Genomic DNA, 23,663 nt, shown 5'->3' with positions numbered 1-23,663 from the left:
GCATGGAGGTCCTGGAGGAGAAGGTGGAAGAGGAGCAAAGAGAAGCAGAGTTGAAGGCTCTGGAGATCAGTGACAGCCTGCAGGGGGTGGAGAGAGAGGCTTCTGGGGAACCAGCCTGCACCCCAAGTGATGTGCAGTAAGTACAGGGTCACAGAGTTGTTTGGGGTGCAAAAGCCTCTGAGAGCATCAGGTTCAACCTTCCACCCAGAGGGCCACATCTGCTCAGCTCTGCCACACCTCCAGGCATGGGGACTCCACCACCTCCCTGGGCAGCCTCTGCCAGGCCCTGGCCACTCTTTTTCCTCCTCATACCCAGCCTAAGCCTCCCCTGGTGCAGCCTGGGGCCATTTTTACTTGCAGTGTCCTTAGCTGCCTGGGAGAAGAGGCCAACACCAGCCTCACTCCAGCCTCCTTCCAGGCAGCTGTGGGGAGCAGCAAGGTCTCCTTCTTGGCTTTCTCTTCTCCAGGCTAAGCACCCCCAGCTCTCTCAGCCTCTCCCCCTAAGACCTGGTCCCCAACCCCCTCACCAGCTTTGTTGCCCCTCTCTGCCCCCACTCCAGCACCCCAGTGTCTGTTGTGTGCTGTGGTGCCCCTGGCTGGCTGCAGTACTCCAGGTATTGGCAGCCCCTGGGACGGGCAGGGCTGATCCCTCGGGGCTCCGTGGGGAGGTGGCACACGTGGGTGGCATGGCTGGTCCCTGTGTACAGGGAGGGGGCAGTAAGAGAGCCTGGGGTGTCTGCTCAAGAGTGGGCAAGTGTGAGCAAGGCAACATAGCTCCCTTCATCGGTGCTGCAAGGGGGGGGGTGCCAGGAGGCTGGCACCAGGCTGTTGTCAGCGGTGCCCGAGGGGCACAGACTTGAGCTCCAGGAGTTCCAGCTGAACATGAGGAGCAACTTCAGTTTAAGGCTGCTGGAGCAGGCTGCCCAGGGAGGTTGTGGAGACATTCCAACCCCAGCTGGCTGCGCTCCTGGGTGACCTGCCCTGGCTGACCCTGCTCGGCAGGGGGGGGGTGGGATGGGCTGGGTGATCCCCTTCCAGCCCCTGCCATCCTGTGACTGTACATTCATTCCTTGCTGCATCAGGACACTGTGTAAGAGTCTCTGAGTGCCTCACCAGCTTCCCATCACTCTAGGGAAGCTTGGCTGTGCCCTCCTGATGTCCTTGGATGTGATGCCCAGGCTCCCCTCCCTCCGGAGCCCCTGGCCGCGCTGCGCCTCAGCCGCTCCCAGCCTTCCACCTGAGTGTCTCTGCCTCCTCCTGCCCTAGGAGCCCTTTTGACTGGAGCTCCGTGGACACATCCCAGTTGCCAGCTTCCTACAGGAGCAATTCTGTGAAGGAAGAGCAGCTGCTGGCCCTGGCTGCCCGTTTCCTGCAGCAGTTCTCCCTGCTCTGCCCTGACCGCAAGCCGCTCCTCCTGCACCCGGCCAACGAATGCGGCGTGGAGGTATGGGGGGCTGGGGGCCACCCTGCAGGCCTTGGCTGGATACAGCCCTTCCTGCCTGGCCAAAGGGAAGAGGAACCTGCTCACAGCACCCTCAGTAAGGCACACAGCACCCTGGGAGCACCCCTGGCTGGCCAAGGGCGCCAGGATGTCGTTCTGTGCACACAGTGGTGCAGAGAGTCACAGAAGGGGTTGGGTTGGAAGGGACCTCAGAGCTCAGCCAGCTCCAGCCCCCTGCCCTGGGCACAGACACCTGCCCCCGCAGCCCAGGCTGCTCAAGCCCTCATCCAGCCTGGTCCTGAGCACCTGCAGGTAGGGGGCAGCCACAGCCTCCCTGGGCAGCCTGTGCCAGGCTCTCCCCAGCCTCCCTGCCGACAATTCCTTCCTCCTCTCCCCTCTCAATCTGCCCTCCTCCAGCTTTAATCCATTGCTCCTCATCCTGTCACTGCAAGCCCTTGTCAAAAGTCTCTCCCCAGCTCTCCTGGAGCTCTCTTCAGGTCCTGGAAGGCTGCTCTGAGGTCTCCCTGCAGCCTTCTCTTCCCCAGACTGAACAGCTCCAACCCCACAGCAGAGGTTCTCAGCCCTCTGAGCATCTCTGTGGCCTCCTCTGGAGCCTCTCCAGCAGCTCCAGGTGCTTCTGGTGCTGGGGGCTCCTGTAGGGCCTGCAGTGCTCCAGGTGGTGACTCAGGAGAGCAGAGCAGAGGGGCAGAATCCCCTCCCTCGTCCTGCTGGTCACAGGCGGTGGTGCCACGCAGGCTGCAGGCAGCTCACAGCTCTGATGCTTAGGGGGCAGGAAAGGCCCCAGAGACAAAGCCAAAGAGCTGAGGCTCAGCCACAGGGCTGGGCTGTGGCTCCAGGGTGAGGTCTCACTCTGAATTTTGCAGCAGTTGCAAGGAAGGAAGGAAGGAACTGGGGAGGTTCATTGTCTGGTTTTGCTCAGGACTGGGCCCAAGGTGCACAGCCGCTGCCTGGTGCTGGCCCTGATGCTGGACCCCCAGGCACCTGGGATGGGCACCTTGGCCCAGCTCCCCCCACCCCCTGTAACATGCAAGGCAAAAGCTGCTGGAGGCTGTAAGAGCTGGAAGGGGCAGCAGCTGTTTGTCTTGCTGGGAGCTAGGAGAAGAGCTGGGGGAGACCTGGCTCCCCTTCTCACAGGCGTCTGGGATGAGCCTCAGGTTCTAGCTGCAGGCCAGGAGGTGGTTTCTCAGTGCCAGGCAGTTTGCACCTCAGGAGATGTGAGGAGGGTTATCATCAGTGCTGCTGCCAGGCTCCTGGGGGGGTTCCTGGCTGCTGCAGCCACCAGGGATGGCTGTGTGCAGGCTGCCAGGCACCCCCCTGCTGGGTGACCAAAGCTCTCTTGCTGCCCCACAGAAGTTTGTGAGCACGACCCTGAGGCCAACCCTGCTGCCTTATGCAGAGCTCTACAGCTGGGATTCCTGTGCCAGCTTTGTCTCTGATTTCCTCACCATGGAGCCCCTCAAGTGCCCTCTCACACTGGTAAGAAAGGGGCTGCAGTCCCACCAGCAGCAGCCCCCGTGAGCAGGAGCCCTCAGCAGGACTCAGTGTGGAAACCCCAGGGGCTGGGATTACCAAAGTCTTTCCTCATCAAGCCAAAGCAGGGAGGGGGCAGCAGGGCTGGGGGGGGTGGGGAGGGGTTCTCCTTCCCTGCTCTGCCCTGCTGAGAGCGCTGCAGCAGTGCTGTGTCCAGCTGTGGGCTCCACAGCTCAGGAGAGACAGGGAGAGGGTCCAATGGAGGCTGTGAGGGTGATGAAGGGAATGGAACAGCTCTGCTGTGAGGAAGGGCTGAGAGCTTCCCCAGACAAGCACTGTGGAGCCACAGAACCCTTTGGGTTGGAAGAGACCTTTAAGGTCATGCAGTGCAACCACGACCCCAGCGCTGCCGGCTCACCGCCAAACCCTGGCCCTCAGCACCACATCTGCACAGCTCTGAGACCCCTCCAGGGACAGGGCCTCCAGCACTGCCCTGGGCAGCCTGTCTGGGGGCTTGGCAACCCCTCTGGGCAAGCAATTGTTCCTCTTGGCCGACCTAAACCTCCCCTGGTGCAGCTTGAGGCCATTTCCTCTTCTCCTGTTGCTTGTTCCTGGGGAGAGGAGACCAACCCCACCTGGCTCCAACCTCCCCTCAGGGAGCTGCAGAGAGCAAGGAGGTCTCCCTCAGCCTCCTCTGCTCCAGGCTGAACCCCCCCAGCTCCCTCAGCATGTTCCCTCCTCTTATCTGCTTCCCCACCCTGTGCCCAGGGAGCAAAGCACCCTCCATGGTCACTTTTTGAAGCAGAGGTTGAGCCCAAGCCCAACCTCCCTGCAGCCTCCTCTCAGGGAGCTGCAGAGAGCAAGGAGGTCTCCCTCAGCCTCCTCTGCTGCAGGCTGAGCCCCCACCGAGCTCCCTCAGCTGCTCCTCCCTCCCCAGCCCTGCTCTCCAGACCCTTCCCCAGCTCTGTTGCCCTTCTCTGGCCCTGCTGCAGCTCCTCAGTGTCCTCGGAGCGAGAGGCCCCAAGCCGGAGGCAGGGCTGGAGGCGCAGCCCCCCCCCCCCCCCGGTGCTGAGCAGGGGCAGAGCACCCTTGCTGGCCACACTGCTGCTAAGCCAAGCCCTGCTTCTCTCCCTTTCAAGCCCACTTCCCTCTATTCCCCAACCACCATCCTGAGATGCCAGCGAGGGAACTGCTTTGACTTCAGCGTGCTGCTCTGCTCCCTGCTGCTGGGGGCTGGCTACGACGCCTACTGCGCGCACGGCTACGCCACCCGCCAGCTCTGCGCCCTGGACCAGGCTCTGGAGCTGTGCCCCCTGCTCAGCCAGCCACAGGAGGTGAGAGCCCTGGCCCTGTGGGCAGCATGCAGCCCCCCACCGAGCTCCAGAGTGGAAGAGAATGGAGTGGAGTGGAAGAGGGTGGAAGAGAATAGAGTGGAGTGGAAGAGGGTGGAAGAGAATAGAGTGGAGTGGAGTGGAAGAGAGTGGAGTGGAGTGGAAGAGAATAGACCAGGTTGGAAGAGACCTTCAAGATCATCGCATCCAACCTATCACCCAACACCACCTAATCAACTCAGCCATGGCACCAAGCACCCTCTCAAGTCTCCTCCTGAACACCTCCAGGGATGGGGACTCCACCACCCCCCTGGGCAGCACATCCCAAGGGCCAATCTTCCTCTCTGTGTAGAACTTCCTCCTCCCCTCCAGCCCAAACCTCCCCTGGCACAGCATGAGACTGTGTCCTCTTGTTCTGGTGCTGGGTGCCTGGGAGAAGAGCCCAACCCCCATCTGGCTGCAACCTCCCTGCAGGCAGTTGCAGAGAGCAAGAAGGTCTCCCCTGAGCCTCCTCTTCTGCAGGCTCCAACCCCAGCTCCCTCAGCCTCTCCTCCCAGGGCTGTGCCCCAGACCCCTCCCCAGCTTTGTTGCCCTTCTCTGGACACCTTCCAGCAGCTCAACCTCTTTCCTGACCTGAGGAGCCCAGAGCTGGACACAGGGCTCCAGGTGTGGCCTGAACAGTGCTGAGCACAGGGCAGGATGAGCTCCCTGCTCCTGCTGGCCACACTCTGCCTGCTCCAGGCCAGGATGCCCTTGGCCCTCTTGGCCCTCTGGGCACACTGCTGGCTCCTGTTCAGCTGCTCTCCACCACTCCCCCCAGCTCCGTCTCTGCCTGGCTGCTCTCAGCCACTCTCCCCCAGCCTGCAGCACTGCCTGGGGTTGCTGTGGCCAAAGTGCAGCCCCTGGCACTTGGCTGTGTTCAATCTCCTGCCCTTGGCCCCTGCCCCTCTGCCCAGCCTGTTGAGGTCCCTCTGCAGAGCTCTGCTGCCCCCTCCCAGCTCAACTCCTGTCCCCAGCTTGCTGTCAGCTGCAAACTCACTGCTGAGGGACTCCATCCCCTCCTCCAGATCATCAATGAGGAGATTGACCAGGCTGGGGCCCAGCACTGCTCCCTGGGGCACACCACTGGTGCCTGGCTGCCAGCTGGCTGTGGCACCATTCACCACCACCCTCAGGGCTCAGCCTCCAGCCAGTTCCTCACCCAGCTCAGAGCTGCTGTCCCAGCCAGGGGCTGACAGCTTGGCCAGGAGCTTGCTGTGGGGGATGGTGGCAAAGGCCTTGCTGCAGTCCAGGCAGACCACATCCACAGCTCTGTGCCCACAGTGGGCTGCAGCCTGCAGGGCTCTGTGCCTCAAGAGGCTGCTTGGGCTGCACTCAACTCCTGCTCAGCAGCTCCTGAGCTGAACGCTGCCAGGGGCTGGGGGCTGGGAGGAATCTGTAAGCCACACATCTTCTCCCTCCTCTTGACCTCTGCTGGGTTTCACAGCCACACTCTTGCTTTTGTAGAGGCAGGCAGCAGAAGAGAGGATGGAGAAGCCCCCAAAGTACAGACTGAAAGCCCTGCCACACCTGCAGAAAATGCTTGAGCTTGAGCAGGAGAGCAAGGAGCAGGCAGAGGCTGGAGCTGCTCAGGAGAACAAGGAAAAAGAAGTGGAGAAGGTCCTGGTGAGTTCATACAATCATGGAATGGCTCAGGTTGGAAGGGAGCTCAGAGATCATCTGCTCCAAGCCCCTGCCACGGGCAGGGACACCTCACCCCACAGCAGGTTGCTCACAGCCACCTCCAGCCTGGCTGCAAACACCTCCAGGCATCAGCAGGAGGCTTCCACCACCTCCCTGGGCAGCCTGGCCAGGCTCTCACCACCCTCCTGGCCAACAACTTCTTCCTCACAGCCAAACTCCAGCTCCCCACTTCTCCTTTTGCTCCATCCCCCCCAGTCCTGGCCCTCCCTCACCCCCTCCAAAGTCCCTCCCCAGCTTTCCTGCAGCCCCCTGCAGCTCCTGGAAGGCCACCAGAAGGTCTCCCTGGAGCCTTCTCCTCTGCAGCCTGCACAACCCCAACTCTCTCAGGCTGTGCTCAGAGCAGAGCAGCTCCAGCCCTCTGCTCAGCCTCCTGGCCCTGCTCTGGACACCTTCCAGCCCCTCCAGAGCCTTCCTGGCACAGAGGCTGCAGAGCTGGGCACAGAGCTGCAGCTGTGGGCTCAGCAGAGTGGAGCAGAGAGGCAGAATCCCCTCCCTGACCCTGCTGGCCACACTTCTGCTGCTGCAGCCCAGGCTCTGCTTGGCTCTCTGGGCTGCAAGTGCTCCCTGCTGGCTGCTGCTCAGCTTCTCCTGCCCCAGCACCCCCAAGGCCTTTGCTCCAGGGCTGCTCTTTCTGCAGCCAGCCCCTGCCCAGCCTAGAAGGTCATTGGGTTGGGCTGAAGTGGCAATAAAATGGAATCATTTCTGCTGTCCCCTGTCCTGCAGGAAGAGGAGAGGCCCAAGGCTGACCCTTGGCATGGTCTGAGGGTGCATGCCTGGGTTCTGGTCCTGTCTGGGAGAGAGAGTTGCTGAGCCCTTCTTCATCAACCCCTTCACGGGCAGGACCACAGCACCCAGGATGAGAACTTCCTGGGCATTGAGAGCATCTGGAACCACTGCAACTACTGGTGAATGCAGGACTGCAGGCATGGCTGCAAGGTGAGCAGCCCCTGCACAGCCCTGTGCCTGGGAGGGGACAGCCAGCCCAGCCTCAGGCCTGCGTCAGCCCAGGCTCAGTGGGGGTCCCAGGTTCCACTCAGTCATTCCCTGGGCTGGCTCTTGCTGGTGCTGCTCCAGTCAGGGACACTCTGGAACTCCTCCTGGGTCCAGAGGCAGCAAATGATGGAACTCTTTGGCTGGGAAAAGCTCTCTGAGCTCATCCAGGCCAAGCAGCAGCCCAACCCCAGCCTGGGCACCAAAGCCTGGCCCCCAGGGCCATGGCCACAGGGCTCTGGGACACCTCCAGCCATGGGGACTCCACCACCTCCCTGGGCAGCCTCTGCCAGGCCCTGACCACTCTGCCACCAAAGACATTTTGCCTCCTCTCCAACCTCAGCCTCCCCTGGCACAGCTCCAGGCCAGGTCCTCTCCTCCTGTCTCCTGAGGCTAGGGAGAGGGCAGTGCTGGAGCTCCCATTCTGAGGCTGGCTGGACACTTGCAAGGCAGGAGATGTTTGGCTCAGGACAGGAAAACCTTGGTGAGGCTCTTCCCACACCCCAGCTGCTCCCCAGCTGCTGAGGAGTGTGGGAGAGAAGGATCTGAGGCAGGGCAGCCTGGCCTGGGGGCTGTGCATGCCCTGGTGAGGGTGGCAGAAGCCTTCCCACCAACTTCCTTCCATCCATGGCAGAGGCACAGGGGAAGGAATCTGCAGCCCTCTAGGCACAGGCAATGCCTTCATGGTCCCAGCAGCCAGCCCAGGCTGTGACCAGGCTCTGCCTGCAGCCTTGAACCCCCTGGTGCCAGGGGCAGAGCACCACAGTCCTGCAGCAGCTGCCTGCAGGTTAGTCTCAGGCCCTGTGAGACTGCCCTGCAGCTGAGTGGGTTTCTCCTGTGTGGCCCCTAGGACCTCCTCTTTAACCTGGAGGATGGAATCTGCTGGGAAGCATTCCTCTCAGGGAGCAGCAGGCCTCTCCCAGCTGCTAAGAAGGAAAAGGAGTTCCTGGGGAGAGCTGAGGAGGATCTGGTGAGTGCCCCAAGCCATGGCTCTCCTTCTCAGGGGGCTCTGTGGAGCTGCTGCCTCTGCAGGCTAACACACAGCTGCCTGTTGCCCCCTCCAGGGCACAGCACTGATGCTCTGCCCAGCTCTGGCTGGCACTGCAGCCTCTCTTTAGATCTTCAACAGCTCTGATGATTTGCAGTCTGCTCATGCAGCCCAGAAGGCAAACTGCAGCCTGGGCTGCAGCCAGAGCAGGGTGGGCAGAGGGCAGCAGAGGGGATCCTGCCCCTGGGCTCTGCTCAGCCCTCCCCTCCAGCCCTGCCTCCAGCTCTGCTGTCCCCAGCAGCAGGAGGCCACAGAGCTGTGGAGGGAGGCCAGAGGAGGCCACAGAGATGCTGCCAGGGCTGGAGCAGCTCTGCTGGGAGCACAGGCTGAGGGAGCTGGGGCTGTGCAGCCTGGGGAGGAGAAGGCTCCAGGGGGAGCTCAGAGCTGCTGCCAGGAGCTGAAGGGATCCTGCAGGGAGGCTGCAGAGAGACTTTGGCTGAGGGGCTCTGGAGCCAGGCCAGGGGGGAAGGGTTTGGGGCTGAGGCAGAGCAGGGTCAGAGGGGAGCTGAGCCTCTGGCACAGGCTGCCCAGGGAGTTGGAGTAGATGATCTCTGAGGTCCCTTCCAACCTGAGCCATTCTCTAATCAATGGAGCAGGACCCAAAGTGGCTCTTCCCAGGTGGCCTCAGGGGCCAGAGGTCCCTGCAGGCTTCCAGTGCATAAACCTTTGGGATGAAATCATTTCAGAGCAATATTTGGATGCATTTTCCCTGCTGGCTCTCCCTGGCTGCTAGGTGAAGTTGCCAACCAAATGCAGAGGGAAAATGTGCTCTGCTAGACCCCAAAGTGCTGTGGACTGAGGCAAACAGTGACATGCTGTCCTGGGAGGAGGACACAGCCTGACAGAGAAGATTACAGAAGCAGAGTGGGATGGGGGAGCACCAGGAGCAGCATGTTCCCTCCTCTTATCTGCTTCCCCAGCCTGTGCCCAGGGAGCAAAGCACTCTCCATGGTCACTTTTGGAGTCAGAGAATCACAGAAGTTGGAGGAGGAGAACTCTCTGAGCTCATCCAGGCCAAGCAGCAGCCCAACCCCAGCCTGGGCACCAAAGCCTGGCCCCCCAGTGCCATGGCCACAGGGCTCTGGGACACCTCCAGCCATGGGGACTCCACCACCTCCCTGGGCAGCCTCTGCCAGGCCCTGACCCCTCTGCCACCAAAGACATTTTGCCTCCTCTCCAACCTCAGCCTCCCCTGGCATAACTCCAGGCCAGGTCCTCTCCTTCCATCCCCTGAGCCTGGGGAGCAGAGCCCAGCCCCAACCTCCCTGCAGCCTCCTCCCAGGGAGCTGCAGAGAGCAAGGAGGTCTCCCTCAGCCTCCTCTGCTCCAGGCTGAGCCTCCCCAGCTCCCTCAGCTGCTCCTCCCCAGCCCTGCTCTCCAGACCCTTCCCCAGCTTGGTTGCTCTTCCCTGGCCCTGCCCCAGCTCCTTAGGGTCCTGCTGGCAGTGAGGAGCCCAGAGCTGAACCAGGATTTGAATGCTGCTGTCATGTCCATCCCTTGTCTAGCCAGAAGGTCACTTCCCTGGGCTTGAGCAGGGTTGTGCCAGTCAGAGTCTGCCTCAGCCCTGGAGGTGTTTGCAGCCAGGCTGGAAGTGGCTGTGAGCAACCTGCTGTGGGGTGAGGTGTCCCTGCCCATGGCAGGGGCTTGGAGCTGGCTGAGCCTTGAGCTCCCTTCCAGCCCTGACCACTCTCTGATTCCCTGGTGCAGTGATGTCCTCCTTCCAGGTGTGCTGCTTGCCTCTGGCCCCAGGCTGTGTGTGGCCAGCAGAACTGTGCCACCCCAGGGCCAGCACATCCTGGTGTGAGCTGAGCTCTTGTTTGCCTCCCCACACCCTTTGGGAGGCAGCTGGGCAGGGAAGAGAAGCTGCCCCCCAGTGCAAACCTCTGCCTCTGTCTCAGCAGGGAAAGGAGGAGGCAGCCAGGAGCTTTGCTATGCCCCCCTCATGGGTAGCCCAAATTCAGCTCTCTCCCCAAGGTAGGTACCCAGGGCACAGAGGGGGCAGGGTTTAATGCCCAGGGTGGTCTTAGCTTGGAGGTTGGCCTCAGTGATCTTGGCTTTCCCACCTGGAACAGGTCTCTGATTCTATTCTTCCTTTGCCCTTTGCTTGCCCTCCAGTGGCACAGCCAGACAGGGAACTCCTGGAGGTTCCTTGCTGTGATCCTGAAGTGCAGGAGCTCAGGCACCACAGCAGAGGCTTCCCTTCAGGCAGCAGTAAAACTTGATTGCCCATGAAAGGCAGAGAAAAGTGAGAGGAGAAAGGGATAAAGTACAGAGAGCAGCCCTGGAGCAAAGAAAGGCCTTGGGGGTGCTGGGGGAGGAGAAGCTGAGCAGCAGCCAGCAGGGAGCACTTGCAGCCCAGAGACCCAAGCAGAGCCTGGGCTGCAGCAGCAGAAGTGTGGCCAGCAGGGCCAGGGAGGGGATTCTGCCTCTCTGCTCCACTCTGCTGAGCCCACAGCTGCAGCTCTGTGCCCAGCTCTGCAGCCTCTGTGCCAGGAAGGCTCTGGAGGGGCTGGAAGGTGTCCAGAGCAGGGCCAGGAGGCTGAGCACAGGGCTGGAGCTGCTCTGCTCTGAGCACAGCCTGAGAGAGTTGGGGTTGTGCAGGCTGCAGAGGAGAAGGCTCCAGGGAGACCTTCTGGTGGCCTTCCAGGAGCTGCAGGGGGCTGCAGGAAAGCTGGGGAGGGACTTTGGAGGGTGCCAGGGAGGGCCAGGACTGAGGGGGATGGAGCAAAAGGAGAAGTGGGGAGCTGGAGATTGGCTGTGAGGAGGCTCAGAGGAGACCTTCTTGCTCTCTCCAGCTCCCTGAAGGGAGGTTGTAGCCAGGTGGGGGTTGGGCTCTGCTCCCTGGCACCCAGCACCAGAACAAGAGGACACAGTCTCAAGCTGTACCAGGGGAGGTTTAGGCTGGAGGTGAGGAAGAAATTCTTCCCAGCAAGAGAGATTGGCCCTGGGGATGTGCTGCCCAGGGAGGTGGTGGAGTCCCCACCCCTGGGGGTGTCCAGTGAGAGCCTGGATGAGGCCCTTGGTGCCATGGTTGAGTTGATCAGATGATGCTGGGTGCTAGGTTGGGCTGGGTGATCTGAAAGGTCTTTTCCAACCTGGTCTTCCCCATCCTCTCCCTTCTCCCTTCTCCCTTCTCCCTTCTCCCTTCTCCCTTCTCCCTTCTCCCTTCTCCCTTCTCCCTTCTCCCTTCTCCCTTCTCCCTTCTCCCTTCTCCTTCTCCCTTCTCCCTTCTCCCTTCTCCTTCTCCCTTCTCCCTTCTCCTTCTCCTCTCCTTCTCCTTCTCCTTCTCCTTCTCCTTCTCCTCCTCCTCCTTCTCCCTTCTCCTTCTCCCTTCTCCCTTCTCCCTTCTCCCTTCTCCCCCCGTGGTGTGCCCTGGCAGGGACCTCTGCCTCTGGCAGCCCTTCTCCGGGGCCGTGCAGCAGGGAGTGAGTCTTTCTCCGGCTCTGTGCCGCCTCTGCAGCGCTGCGGAGCCGCTGTGCCGGGGGCAGGAAGGTGATGCTGTACCGGAGAGCCCAGCTGGAGACCTGGGGGCCGCAGCGCGGCGGGCGGGGGCTGGCGGCTCGCTGCACCACCTACACCGACCGGCAGCGTAAGGAGCCTGCGGCACGGCCGGGACGGCTCAGCGCTGCTGGCCAGCAGCTCCGGGGGCTCTGGCGGCGGGGGGGCACCGAGCTCTGGGCAGTGCTGCCCGGTGACAGGACACGGGGTGGCTGGCACAGGCTTGAAGAGCAGAAGTTCCACCCGAACACCGACGATAGCCCGGGGGGCACTCAGCAGAGTGTGGCCAGCAGGGCCAGGCAGCTTCTCCTCCCCCTCTGCTCTGCTCTGCCCTGGGGAGGCCACAGCTGGAATCCTGCCTCCAGCTCTGGGCTCCCCAGCTCCAGAGGGACAGGGAGCTGCTGCAGAGAGGCCAAGGCAGGGCTGCAAGGCTGCTGAAGGGACTGCAGCACTGCCTGGGCAGGAGAGGCTGAGAGCCCTGGGGGGGTGCAGGCTGCAGAGGAGAAGGCTGAGAGGGAGCTGAGCAATGGCCATCAAGAGCTGAGGGCTGGGGGGCAGGAAGGGAGGGCCAGGGCCAGGCTCTGCTCACTGTGCCCTGGGGCAGCACAAGAGCCAAGGGCTGGAAACTGCAGCCCAGGAGCTTCCAGCTCAGCAGGAGGAAGAACTTCTTGGCTGGGAGGCTGCCCAGAGAGGTTGTGGAGTCTCCTGCTCTGGAGCCTGTGCAGCCCTGCCTGGATGTGTTCTGTGTGACCTTCTCTACCTGCCCCTGCTCTGGCTCAGTGATCTCCAGAGGTCCTTTCCAACTCCTACCATTCTGTGATGCTGTGAACACACTGAGCAAGCAGCCTGGGGGTGCTCATGGGTGGAGGCAGATAGGTCACAGGCTCACAGGATGTGAGGGGTTGGAAGGGACCTCTGGAGAGCTCCCAGTGCCAGCCCCTGCCAGAGCAGGAGCACAGCACCCAGCCCAGGGGGCACAGGAACACATCCAGGCAGGGCTGCACAGGCTCCAGAGCAGGAGACTCCACAACCTCTCTGGGCAGCCTGCTCCAGGCCTCTGGCAGCCTCCCAGCCAAGAAGTTCTTCCTCCTGCTGAGCTGGAAGCTCCTGGGCTGCAGTTTCCAGCCCTTGCCTCTTGTGCTGCCCCAGGGCACAGTGAGCAGAGGCTGTCCCTGGCCCTCCCTTCCTGCCCCCCAGCCCTCAGCTCTTGTTGGCCATTGCTCAGCTCCCTCTCAGCCTCCTCCTCTGCTCAAACCTAGGTGGGGATTCATCTACCCAATGCCCCTGTGCACAGGGCCAGCTCCAGTGCCTGCTGTGTCTCAGGAGCAGCACAGGCTGCTGGCCCAGACCTCTTGGGTGAACTTAGACCTTCCCCAGGTGAACCTTAGCAGCTCCAACAGCCTGATGGAAGCTTTGTGTCCTGCCAGGTACTGAAGCAGAGGAGGTGAGGGAGTGGTTCAGGCACCGAGAGGACATGCTGGATAGGAGAGAGATCAACAAACAAACACAGCTCACCACTGACTACTTCAGCCCAGGACACCCCTTCCATCTTAAAGGTAATCCCAGCTCATTCTGGCAGCCCCTGCAGCTGAGGGACTTCAGCTGAAGCCCTTCTGGAAGTGTGGGGGGCAGCAAGCTCATGGGGTGAATCACCTTGATCAGTCAGAGACTCTGACACTCTTAGGTGCTTTTGATTCAGGGGCTGCTGAAGAGGCTTCAGAGGCTTCCTCTGGACACACTTCTGCTCACAGGAGTTGTGGGCCCCCATTCTAAGGACCCTGAGGAGCTGGGGCAGGGCCAGGGAAGGGTCTGGAGAGCAGGGCTGGGGAGGGAGGAGCAGCTGAGGGAGCTGGGGGGGGGTTCAGCCTGGAGCAGAGGAGGCTGAGGGAGACCTCCTTGCTCTCTGCAGCTCCCTGGGAGGAGGTTGCAGGGGGGTTGAGGCTGGGCTCTGCTCCCCAGGCTCAGGGGATGGAAGGAGAGGACCTGGCCTGGAGCTGTGCCAGGGGAGGCTGAGGTTGGAGAGGAGGCAAAATGTCTTTGGTGCCAGCCTGGCAGAGGCTGCCCAGGGAGGTGGTGGAGTCCCCATGGCTGGAGGTGTCCCAGAGCCCTGTGGCCATGGCACTGGGGGGCCAGGCTTTGGTGCCCAGGCTGGGGTTGGGCTGCTGGATGCCCTCGGAGAGCTTTTTCCCCCCCCTGCAACCAGCTCTCTGCTGTGTGATTCTCTGGCTGCTGGCTCCCGCCAACCTCCACTACCCTCTCTCACTTTTCCAGCTCACTCCTACAGCTCCCTGGAGCCAGAGGCTGAGCAGAGGCTGGAGTTCTACGCCGAGGCTCGGGCGGACGGGCTGCAGCAGTGCGCGGCGGGCGGCAGCAGGCTGGAGCAGCGCTTCGTGGGGCGAGCCGACCTGCTGCGCCTCCGGCAGGTGGCGCTCGCCGCCGCCCCCGGCGAGCCAGCCCCGCCGGGGGGCTTCCGGCCGGTCCTGGTAGGAGCGGGGCAGGGGCAGGCACCCCCCTGGCGCTGGCACCCCCCTGGCGCTGGCACCCCCCTGCCCTGCCACCCCTGCTGCCCAGGGCCCTGGGCTCGCTCTCAGTGGGCACAAGCGAGGCGGAGCTCCAAGCGGGGCTTCCAAGGCTTGCTCAGCTTGGAGCTGGGAGAGGAGAGAGGCTGAGGCTGGAGAGAGGAGGAAGGAATCCTTGGCAGGGAGGCTGGGGAGAGCCTGGCACAGGCTGCCCACGGAGGCTGGGGAGGGGTTCCAGGCCAGGCTGGATGAGGCCTTGAGCAGGCTGAGCTGGGGGGAGGGGTCCCTGCCCATGGGAGGGGTTCCTGCCCATGGCAGGGGGCTGGCACTGGATGATCTTTGAGGTCCCTTGCAACCCAACCCCATCCATGGCTCCATGCCAGCTGCAGGGGTGGTCATTCACAGCTTCTCAGCTGGCTCCTGAGCAGGCTGGGCTGGGGGGAGGGGTCCCTGACCATGGCAGGGGGCTGGCAGTGGATGATCTTTGAGGTCCCTTCCAGCCCAACCCCATCCATGGCTCCATGCCAGCTGCAGGGGTGGTCATTCACAGCTTCTCAGCTGGCTCCTGAGCAGCATGGGCTGGGGGGAGGGGTCCCTGCCCAGGGCAGGGGGCTGGCACTGGATGATCTCTGAGGTCCCTTGCAACCCAACCCCATCCATGGATCCATGCCAGCTGCAGGGGTGGTCATTCACAGCTTCTCAGCTGGCTCCTGAGCAGCATGGGCTGGGCAGAGGGGTCCCTGCCCATGGCAGGGGGCTGGCACTGGATGATCTCTGAGGTCCCTTCCAGCCCAACCCCTCCATGGATCCATGCCAGCTGCAGGGGTGGTCATTCACAGCTTCTCAGCTGGCTCCTGAGCAGCATGGGCTGGGGGGAGGGGTCCCTGCCCATGGCAGGGGGCTGGCACTGGATGATCTCTGAGGTCCCTTCCAGCCCAACCCCTCCATGGATCCATGCCAGCTGCAGGGGTGGTCATTCACAGCTTCTCAGCTGGCTCCTGAGCAGCATGGGCTGGGCAGAGGGGTCCCTGCCCATGGCAGGGGGCTGGCACTGGATGATCTCTGAGGTCCCTTCCAACCCAACCCCATCCATGGCTCCATGCCACTCCTGCAGTGCTCCAAGCAGCTCTGAGCTTTTCAGATCAGGCCCAGGGAAGAGCAGGGCCACAGCCCAAGGGAAGCCACCACAGCCCAGGCACAAGAGGCCAGGTTTCAGCTTGGCTTTTCCCCCAGCCTCTGCCAGCTATCTGTTCCTGTCCAATCTGCTTCTTCCTCTTCCTCTTCCCCCTCCCCAGCTGATCAGGGAGTGCTTCCACAGAGACCCAGCAAAGCCTGCTGATGAAGATGTAGCAGAAAGGATCTTCATGATCCCAGAGAGGAAGATCCACCTGAAGTATCACCTGGATGACAAATACATCACTGCCTCCAAGAGGGAATTCTTCCAAGTGGCAGAGAGGGACATGGAAGGGCATAAAATCCTACAGAACCATGAAATGTGCATCACCTACGAGGTGTGGAGCAGAGCTGCTTACAGCAGGCAGCTGCCAGGGCTGGAAGGGAGCCCAGGGCTCAGCCAGCTCCCAGCCCCTGCCCTGGGCAGGGACACCTCACCCCACAGCAGGTTGCTCACAGCCACCTCCAGCCTGGCTGCAAACACCTCCAGGGCTGAGCAGGAGGCTTCCACCACCTCCCTGGGCAGCCTGGGCCAGGCTCTCACCACCCTCCTGCCCAACAACTTCTTCCTCACAGCCAATCTCCAGCTCCCCACTTCTCCTTTTGCTCCATCCCCCCCAGTCCTGTCCCTCCCTGGCACCCTCCAAAGTCCCTCCCCAGCTTTCCTGCAGCCCCCTGCAGCCCCTGGAAGGCCACCAGAAGGTCTCCCTGGAGCCTTCTCCTCTGCAGCCTGCACAACCCCAACTCTCTCAGGCTGTGCTCAGAGCAGCTCCAGCCCTCTGCTCCCCCTCCTGGCCCTGCTCTGGACACCTTCCAGCCCCTCCAGAGCCTTCCTGGCACAGAGGCTGCAGAGCTGGGCACAGAGCTGCAGCTGTGGGCTCAGCAGAGTGGAGCAGAGAGGCAGAATCCCCTCCCTGGCCCTGCTGGCCACACTTCTGCTGCTGCAGCCCAGGCTCTGCTTGGCTCTCTGGGCTGCAAGTGCTCCCTGCTGGCTGCTGCTGAGCCTCTCCTGCCCCAGCACCCCCAAGGCCTTTCCTCCAGGGCTGCTCTCAGCCAGTCCCTGCCCAGCCTCTAGCAGTGCCTGGGGTTGCCCTGCCCCAGCTGCAGGACCTTGCCCATGGCCTTGCTGACCCTCATGAGCTTGGCTTGGGCTCAGCTCTGCAGCCTGCCCAGGTCCCTCTGGAGGGATCCTTCCCTCCAGCTGTCAGCTGCCAGGGGAGGTCTAATAAACTCTTGGCCACCAGTTTGCTGTCCCCCTGCTGAGTCAGTCCAGCTGCATGGACTCCAGCAGAGCTCTGCCACTTGCTGTCGGCAGAGGACCTGGTCCCTTGCAGCCAGGGAGCACAGTTTGGCTTCTCTGCTGGCAGGTGGGGTCCTCTGGGAAGGGGAAGAGTCAGTACCACCTGTACCAACTGTTCCAGCAGCTGTCAGGGGAAGAGCAGAAGCTGAAGGAAGAGATCCAGCAATTTGAAGCAGAGGTAAGAGGGAGGAGGCCACCCCCTGGCAAAGCTGAGTGGCAAAGCTGGGCAGCAAAGGCCATCGAGGTGCTGGAGGGGTCTGGAGAGCAGGAGGTGTGAGGAGGGGCTGAGGGGGGTTCAGCCTGGAGCAGAGGAGGCTGAGGGAGACCTCCTTGCTCTCTGCAGCTCCCTGAGAGGAGGCTGCAGGGAGGCTGGGGCTGGGCTCTGCTCCAAGTACCAGCACAAGCAGGAATGGCCCCAGGCTGCCCCAGGGCAGGGCCAGGTTAGGTGCAGCAATGGGCAGGGGCTGGCAGGGGCTGCCCAGGGAGGTGGTGGAGTCCCCATGCCTGGGGGGGGTGGGAGGGGGGTCCAGAAATGAGCAGCTGTGGACCTCTGGGCCTGATCTATGGCAGGCATGAACCTTCCAGCTCCTGCTCTGCATCCTCAGGGAGACAACTTCAGAGGGCAAGGGCAGAGCATGGCTTGGAGACAGAGAATCACAGAATGGTTTGGGTTGGACCTCCACAGCTCCTCCAGTCCCACCCCCTGCACCCAGCAGGGACCTCCCCAGCTGGAGCAGGCTGCTCACAGCCTTGCTGAGCCTGACCTGGGCTATCCCCAGGGCTGGAGGAGCCTCAAGCACCTCCCTGGGCAGCCTGCTGCAGGGCTCCAGCAGCCTCCTGGGGCAGAGCCTGCTCCTCACATCCAATCCCAACCTGCTCTGCTCTCATCCCAAACCACTGCCCCTGGGCCTGGCCCTGCAGGCCTTGGGGAACAGTTCCTCCCCAGCTCTCTTATAGCCCCTTCAGGTCCTGGCAGGCTGCTCTGGGGTCCCCCTGGAGCCTTCTCCTCTGCAGGCTGCACAGCCCCAGCTCCCTCAGCCTGGCTGAGCTGCTCCAGCCCTTGGTTCATCTTCCTGGCTCACCTCTGGACCCTCTCCACCAGGTCCATGTCCCTCCTGGGCTGCCTTTTGCCTGGGGAGGAGGCCAGAGGGAAGAAAGGCTGCAGAGTGTGGGGCTGCTGCTGGGCATTCCCAGGCAGTCCTCCCAGAGCCTTTTGTGGGAGCAGCTGCAGGTCACACTGTGCCCACTGTGAGCAACCCTTCTGCCTGCCAGGCTCTGCCAGGGCTCCAGGGTTGAATGCAACCACCCCAGCAGCTGGAGCCAGAGCTGGCAGCCTCAAGGTCTGCCTGGGTTAGTGAGGAGGAAGAGCTCCAGAAGGAGCTGGAGAGGGAATGCTCCCAGAGCCACAGAGTGCCAGGCTGGGAGGGACCCCAAGGGGCAGCTGGGCCAAGCCCTGCAGGGCAGGGGGGAGCTGCAGTCAGCTGCCCTGCAGCCTGGCAAGCTGGGCACTGAAAGTGCCCACTGCAGGGCACTCCTCTGCTGCCCCTGGGAGCTGATCCCAGTGCCTGGCTGTGCCCAGGGGCTAAACCTCTCCTGCTGGAGCTCAAGGGGAGTCTCCCCAGCAGGAACCTGCCCTCCTCACCCCTTGTCTCCTCCCTGGGGCTCCTTGCAGCCACCCTCCATGCACTGCTCCGTGCTGATAAGGTCTCCCCTAAGCCTTCTCCTCTCCAGGCTGAACCAGCCCAGCTCCTGCCAGCCTCTCCTCCCCTGGCAGAGGGCTGCCAGCTCTCTCACCACTGTCATGGCCCTCTGGGCACCAGCAGCATCATTCCCCTCCCAGCCAGGCCACAGGCAGCTTGGATAGGGTGCTCTCAGGAGTCTCAGCTCCTGCTGGAGCCCAAGGGGAGTCTCCCCAGCAGGAACTTGCCCTCCTCAGCCCTGCTCTCCTCCCTGGCAAAAGGGAGTCTCCCCCCTTAGGCAGCCACCCTTCATGGGGGCATCCTGCACTAGATCAGGGTGCTCAGGGCACCATCAAGTGTGACCCTGAGTGTCTCCAGGGATGGGCACCTCCACCACCACCACCTCTCTGGGCAGCCCCTTCCAGCACCTCCACAGCAAAGAGCTTCCTCCTGCTGCCCAACCTAACCCTCCCCTGCTCTAGGTTCAAACCACTGCCCCTTGTCCCACCCCAGGCAGTCCCTCCCCACCTTCTCCACGGGCTCAGAGGGGCCAATTCCAGGCTCCCCTCAGGGAGCTGTGGGGGAGCAGTGAGGTCTCCCTCAGCCTCCCCTTCTCCAAGCATGGACACACTCGTGCAGATCTCCTCTGTTGAGCCTCCAGGGCAAGCTGTGCCCTGGCAGCAGCAGGCCAGGCAGGGGGCAGTGCTGCCAGGGGGGCAGGAGCTGAGGGGAGTCTCTCCTGTGACCCTCTGGAAGGTGTTGGACATCCTGAGGATCCGGCAGAGCAGAGAGGCCTCCGTGGAGCTGTTGCTTCCCCTCTCTGATGCAGAAAGGGATGAGAAGAGGAGACAGCAGCAGGAGGCCAGGGTAGGGAGGCTTCATTCATCCCCACTGGGGCTGCATGGACACAGAGAGCTCCACAGCAAGCTGCTGCTGCTGCTGCTGCTGCTGCCAGTGAGGCAGCTCAGGAGCATCATCAAAACCTGCAGGGCCAAACCCCAGCAGGGGTTCAGTCAGCAGAGCTTCACTGACCCCCCACCAGGAAAGGGAGGCTAAATCTGCCCTCTGCCAGCTCCAAGCCATTCTCCCTGCTCCTGGCACTCCCAGCCCTTGCCCACAGTCCCTCCCCAGCTCTCCTGCAGCCCTTCAGCTCCTGCAAGGTTGCTCTCAGCTCTGCCTGCAGCCTTCTCCTCTGCAGGCTGCACAGCCCCAACCCTCCCAGCCTGGCCCCACAGGGGAGGCTCTGCAGCCTCTCAGCATCTCTGTGGCCTCCTCTGGAGCCTCTGCAGCAGCTCCAGGTCCTCCTTGTGCTGGGGGCCCCAGAGCTGGAGGCAGTGCTGCAGGTGGGGGCTGAGCAGAGCAGAGCAGAGGGGCAGAATCCCCTCCCTGTGCTGCTGCTCTCCCTGCTCTGGCTGCAGCTCAGCACTCAGCTGGCTCTGGGCTGCCAGGGCCCAGGGCTGGCTCCTGGGCACCTTGGCACCCCCTGGCACCCCCAAGGCCTTCTCCTGCAGGCTTCTCTCAGCCCCTCCTGCCCCAGCCTGGCTCTGGGCTTGACATTGCCCTCAGCCAGCTGCAGGACCTTGCCCTTGTCCTTGCTGAACCTCATGAGGTTGTCATGGGCCCAGCTCTGCAGCCTTTCCAGGTCCCTCTGGGTGGATCCCTCCCCCCCAGCCTCTCCAGGTCCCTCTGGGTGGATCCCTTCCCCCCAGCCTCTCCAGGTCCCTCTGGGTGGATCCCTTCCCCCCAGCCTCTCCAGGTCCCTCTGGGTGGATCCCTTCCCCCCAGCCTCTCCAGGTCCCTCTGGCTGGATCCCTTCCCCCCCAGCCTCTCCAGGTCCCTCTGGCTGGATCCCTCCCCCCCAGCCTCTCCAGGTCCCTCTGGCTGGATCCCTTCCCCCCAGCCTCTCCAGGTCCCTCTGGCTGGATCCCTTCCCCCCCAGCCTCTCCAGGTCCCTCTGGCTGGATCCTTCCCCCCAGCCTCTCTGCTGCACCAGGCTTGGAAGGGCATCCCTGCCGGGGTGGGGGGAGGCTGTGACCCTCTCCATCCCTTTGCCCCCCAGAAGAGCTCAGCAGAGGAGAGGCTGCCGGCGCCGGAGGAGCAGCAGCTGGACCCCTTGGAGCCTTTCCTGGTCGCCGCTGGCCACGGGGGGGCGATGAGCCGGCGGCAGGCTCGGCGAGCCCGGGAGGGCTGCCTGGCTGACCTCCGGCAGTGCCTCAGCAGCAGAATCGACATCGTCCAGGCTCGCTTAGAGAAGGTACTCCCAGCCCCGCTGCGGGCTCTGCAAGGGCTGCCCCCGGCACAGCCCCCACCCAGGGCCGGGGGAAGGAGGCAGGGGGCTGCAGCGAGAAGGTCTTTAAGGTCCTTTCCCAGCCCAAGCTTGCTGTGATCTCAGTGGGACAGCAGGCAAGGAGCCACTCACTGCCAGCAGGAGCCTGAGGAGCTGGGGCAGGGCCAGGGAAGGGCAACAGAGCTGGGGAAGGGTCTGGAGAGCAGGGCTGGGGAGGGAGGAGCAGCTGAGGGAGCTGGGGGGGGTTCAGCCTGGAGCAGAGGAGGCTGAGGGAGACCTCCTTGCTCTCTGCAGCTCCCTGGGAGGAGGCTGCAGGGAGGTTGGGGCTGGGCTCTGCTCCCCAGGCTCAGGGGATGGAAGGAGAGGACCTGGCCTGGGGTTGTGCCAGGGGAGGCTGAGGTTGGAGAGGAGGCAAAATGTCTTTGGTGGCAGAGGGGTCAGGGCCTGGCAGAGGCTGCCCAGGGAGGTGGTGGAGTCCCCATGGCTGGAGGTGTCCCAGAGCCCTGTGGCTATGGCTTGATGGCCGTGGTGGGGTTGGGTTGTTGGTTGGACTGGAGAAGCCTCCTGCCTGGAGGTGTTTGCAGCCAGGCTGGAGGTGGCTGTGAGCAACCTGCTGTGCTGTGAGCTGTCCCTGCCCGTGGCAGGGGCTTGGAGCTGGCTGAGCCCTGAGCTCCCTGCCAGCCCTGACAATTCTCCATGAGCTCAGAGGGCTTTTCCAACCCAAACACTTCCATGGCTCTTATGAACGAAACCTCCTGTGGCTCCTTGAGGACAGCCATCAGCGTGCCTGCAGGGGTGGTGCTGGAGGAGATCACAGAACAAAACAGCTCCAAGGGGTGGAATTTAGCCCCTGCCTGAGCCAGGGCTGCTGCTGGGCTGGGCTGAGGCAGTGTTTGTGCCTTGCAGCCTCTCACAGCGTTCGGGGCTCCCCTGGGGCTCCTCTGCTGTCAGCCCCCGTCTCAAACTCGCTGGCTGCCAGCTCTGCTCCGTGGTTTCCTTCACCTCAGCTGCCTGCACTCCCCGGGCTGTGCTGCTCCGGTGCCTCGCTCCTGGCTCTGCCTTGCCCTGACCTCTGCTGCCTTGCTCCCCCCGCAGGCGGCGGCGGAGCTGCAGCAGCAGCAGCAGCGGCTCTGGGAAAAGCAGGGGCAGCTCAGCCAGGAGGAGGAGGAGGACTTCCTGGCTGGCTGCTCTCAAACCATGCTTCAGATCCGGATTGCAGAGCAGAGGCTCAGCAGGTACCGGGGATGCAGCCCTGGGCAGGCTGCAGGGCAGCCCTGGAGCTCTCCTGTGGAACACAGAGGAGGCACAAGGGCTTAGAGCTGGGATTGAGAGTGGAGAGGAGGAAGGAATTGTTGGCAGTGAGGCTGGGGAGAGCCTGGCACAGGCTGCCCAGGGAAGCTGTGGCTGCCCCCTGCCTGGAGGTGCTCAAGCCAGGCTGGATGAGGCCCTGAGCAGCCTGGGCTGGGGGGAGGGGTCCATGGTGGGGGGGTTGGAGCTGGCTGATCTTTGAGGCCCCTTTCCAGGCCAAACCATTCTGTATCCCTGTGGTACTCCCTCCTTGTCCCAGTGAGAAGCAGAGGGCAGTGCAGAAGTACTTTGCCCTGGAGGAGAAGCTGCAGAAGGATCCTCGCCTGGCCTCGGCCCTGTCCTGAGCCTGAGGGCTGCCTGCCTGCCCTCCTCCCCACCAGCCACTGCAGAGCCCTGCTGCAGCACCAGCCTGCAGCAGCACAGAACACCCCTGGAACCCTCTTCCCCAGTAAAGCCTCCACTATTCATCAGGTTTGATTGAGCTTGTAGCCTCTCGCTGCCTTTTCCCTTCTCCCTGAGAGCCATCTGCACCGAGCTGCCTCCAGCAGCTCCATCCTCTTGGAGCCTGAGGATGTCCCAGCTGCTGGCCAACAGGAGCAGGGAGCATGTTTGGGATCTTTTAGGCTCTCTCCCAGCAGGCTGAAGCCCTGAGCAGGACAGGAAATCATTGGGCTGCTGCTGAGCCTTGTGAAAGGCTCCCAAGCACCACTGCTAGAGGCTGGGCAGGGACTTTAGAATGTGGGGTTTGGAAGAGTGGGGGCTTGGCAGTGCCCAACAAGAACTCCTGTCTGGAAGCTCCCTAAAAACCACCCAGCAAAGACTGCTGCTCAGGCCTGAGCCAGCTGGGAGTCACAGCTTCATGGAAGGGCTTGGAAGGGACCTTGAAGATCACCAGCAAGGCCAAGGGCAAGGTCCTGCAGCTGGCTCAGGGCAATGCCAGGCACTGCTAGCAGGGACTGGCTGGAGAGCAGCCCTGGAGCAAAGGCCTTGGGGGTGCTGGGGGAGGAGAGGCTCAGCAGCAGCCAGCAGGGAGCACTTGCAGCCCAGAGAGCCAAGCAGAGCCTGGGCTGCAGCAGCAGGAGTGTGGCCAGCAGGGCCAGGGAGGGGATTCTGCCTCTCTGCTCCACTCTGCTGAGCCCACAGCTGCAGCTCTGTGCCCAGCTCTGGAGCCTCTGTGCCAGGAAGGCTCTGGAGGGGCTGGAAGGTGTCCAGAGCTGGGCCAGGAGGCTGAGCAGAGGGCTGGAGCTGCTCTGCTCTGAGCACAGCCTGAGAGAGTTGGGGTTGTGCAGGCTGCAGAGGAGAAGGCTCCAGGGAGACCTTCTGGTGGCCTTCCAGGAGCTGCAGGGGGCTGCAGGAAGGAAGGGGGGGAAGGGAAGGGCTTTAGCCTTGTGGCTGCATCTCAGCCCCCCCCCTGCCCCTAGAGGGGAAGCAGCCTTTGGTCCCGGCGGGCCTGAGTCGCCAGGGGCAGCACAGCTCCAGGGAGCCGACGCCGGCGTCCCCTGCCAAGAAGCCTCGGGAGGCGGCGAGCCCCGGGAGCGCCCAGCCGGCACCGCCTCCTGGGGGAACGCGCTGGCGGCAGCCCTGGAGCACAGCCGCGGCAGGCCCCCAACGGTACCACCGCTGCGCCCCACGCAGCACAGCCGGAACGGACCCCGGCCCGGAACGGACCCCGGCCCGGAACGGACCCCTTAGGGCGGCCCAGCCAGGCCCAGCTCCGCCCCGCCGCAAAACGGCGGCCCCGCGGCTGCGGCGCCCTCCTCCTCCTATTGGCTGTGCTTGAAAGGCTGCGCCAAGAAAAAGCCTTGTGAGTGGTCGACCGTTCCGCGGTCGCTATGGCAACGGTCCCCGCCCTCGGT

At 63.1% G+C, this 23,663-nt stretch overlaps 1 protein-coding gene across 1 annotated transcript; it reads left to right on the top strand.

Moving 5' to 3' along the window:
- The first annotated feature begins 2 nt into the window (after positions 1 to 2).
- On the top strand, positions 3 to 23,499 carry DRC7 (dynein regulatory complex subunit 7). The gene is given in 18 exon segments (XM_054170290.1): positions 3 to 136; positions 1,270 to 1,444; positions 2,813 to 2,938; positions 4,072 to 4,266; positions 5,776 to 5,922; positions 6,730 to 6,942; positions 7,847 to 7,909; positions 9,945 to 10,017; positions 11,504 to 11,632; positions 12,969 to 13,097; positions 13,813 to 14,024; positions 15,356 to 15,571; positions 16,601 to 16,711; positions 18,969 to 19,079; positions 20,275 to 20,466; positions 21,595 to 21,734; positions 22,067 to 22,144; positions 23,229 to 23,499. Coding segments are annotated over 18 exon segments (2,715 nt in total).
- Positions 23,500 to 23,663: the final 164 nt, after the last annotated feature.

The sequence above is a fragment of the Dryobates pubescens genome, chromosome 19, assembly GCF_014839835.1.
Source record: "Dryobates pubescens isolate bDryPub1 chromosome 19, bDryPub1.pri, whole genome shotgun sequence".
In the NCBI taxonomy this organism is placed as follows: Eukaryota; Metazoa; Chordata; class Aves; order Piciformes; family Picidae; genus Dryobates; species Dryobates pubescens.
This window is presented reverse-complemented; position numbering and strand designations above follow the sequence as displayed.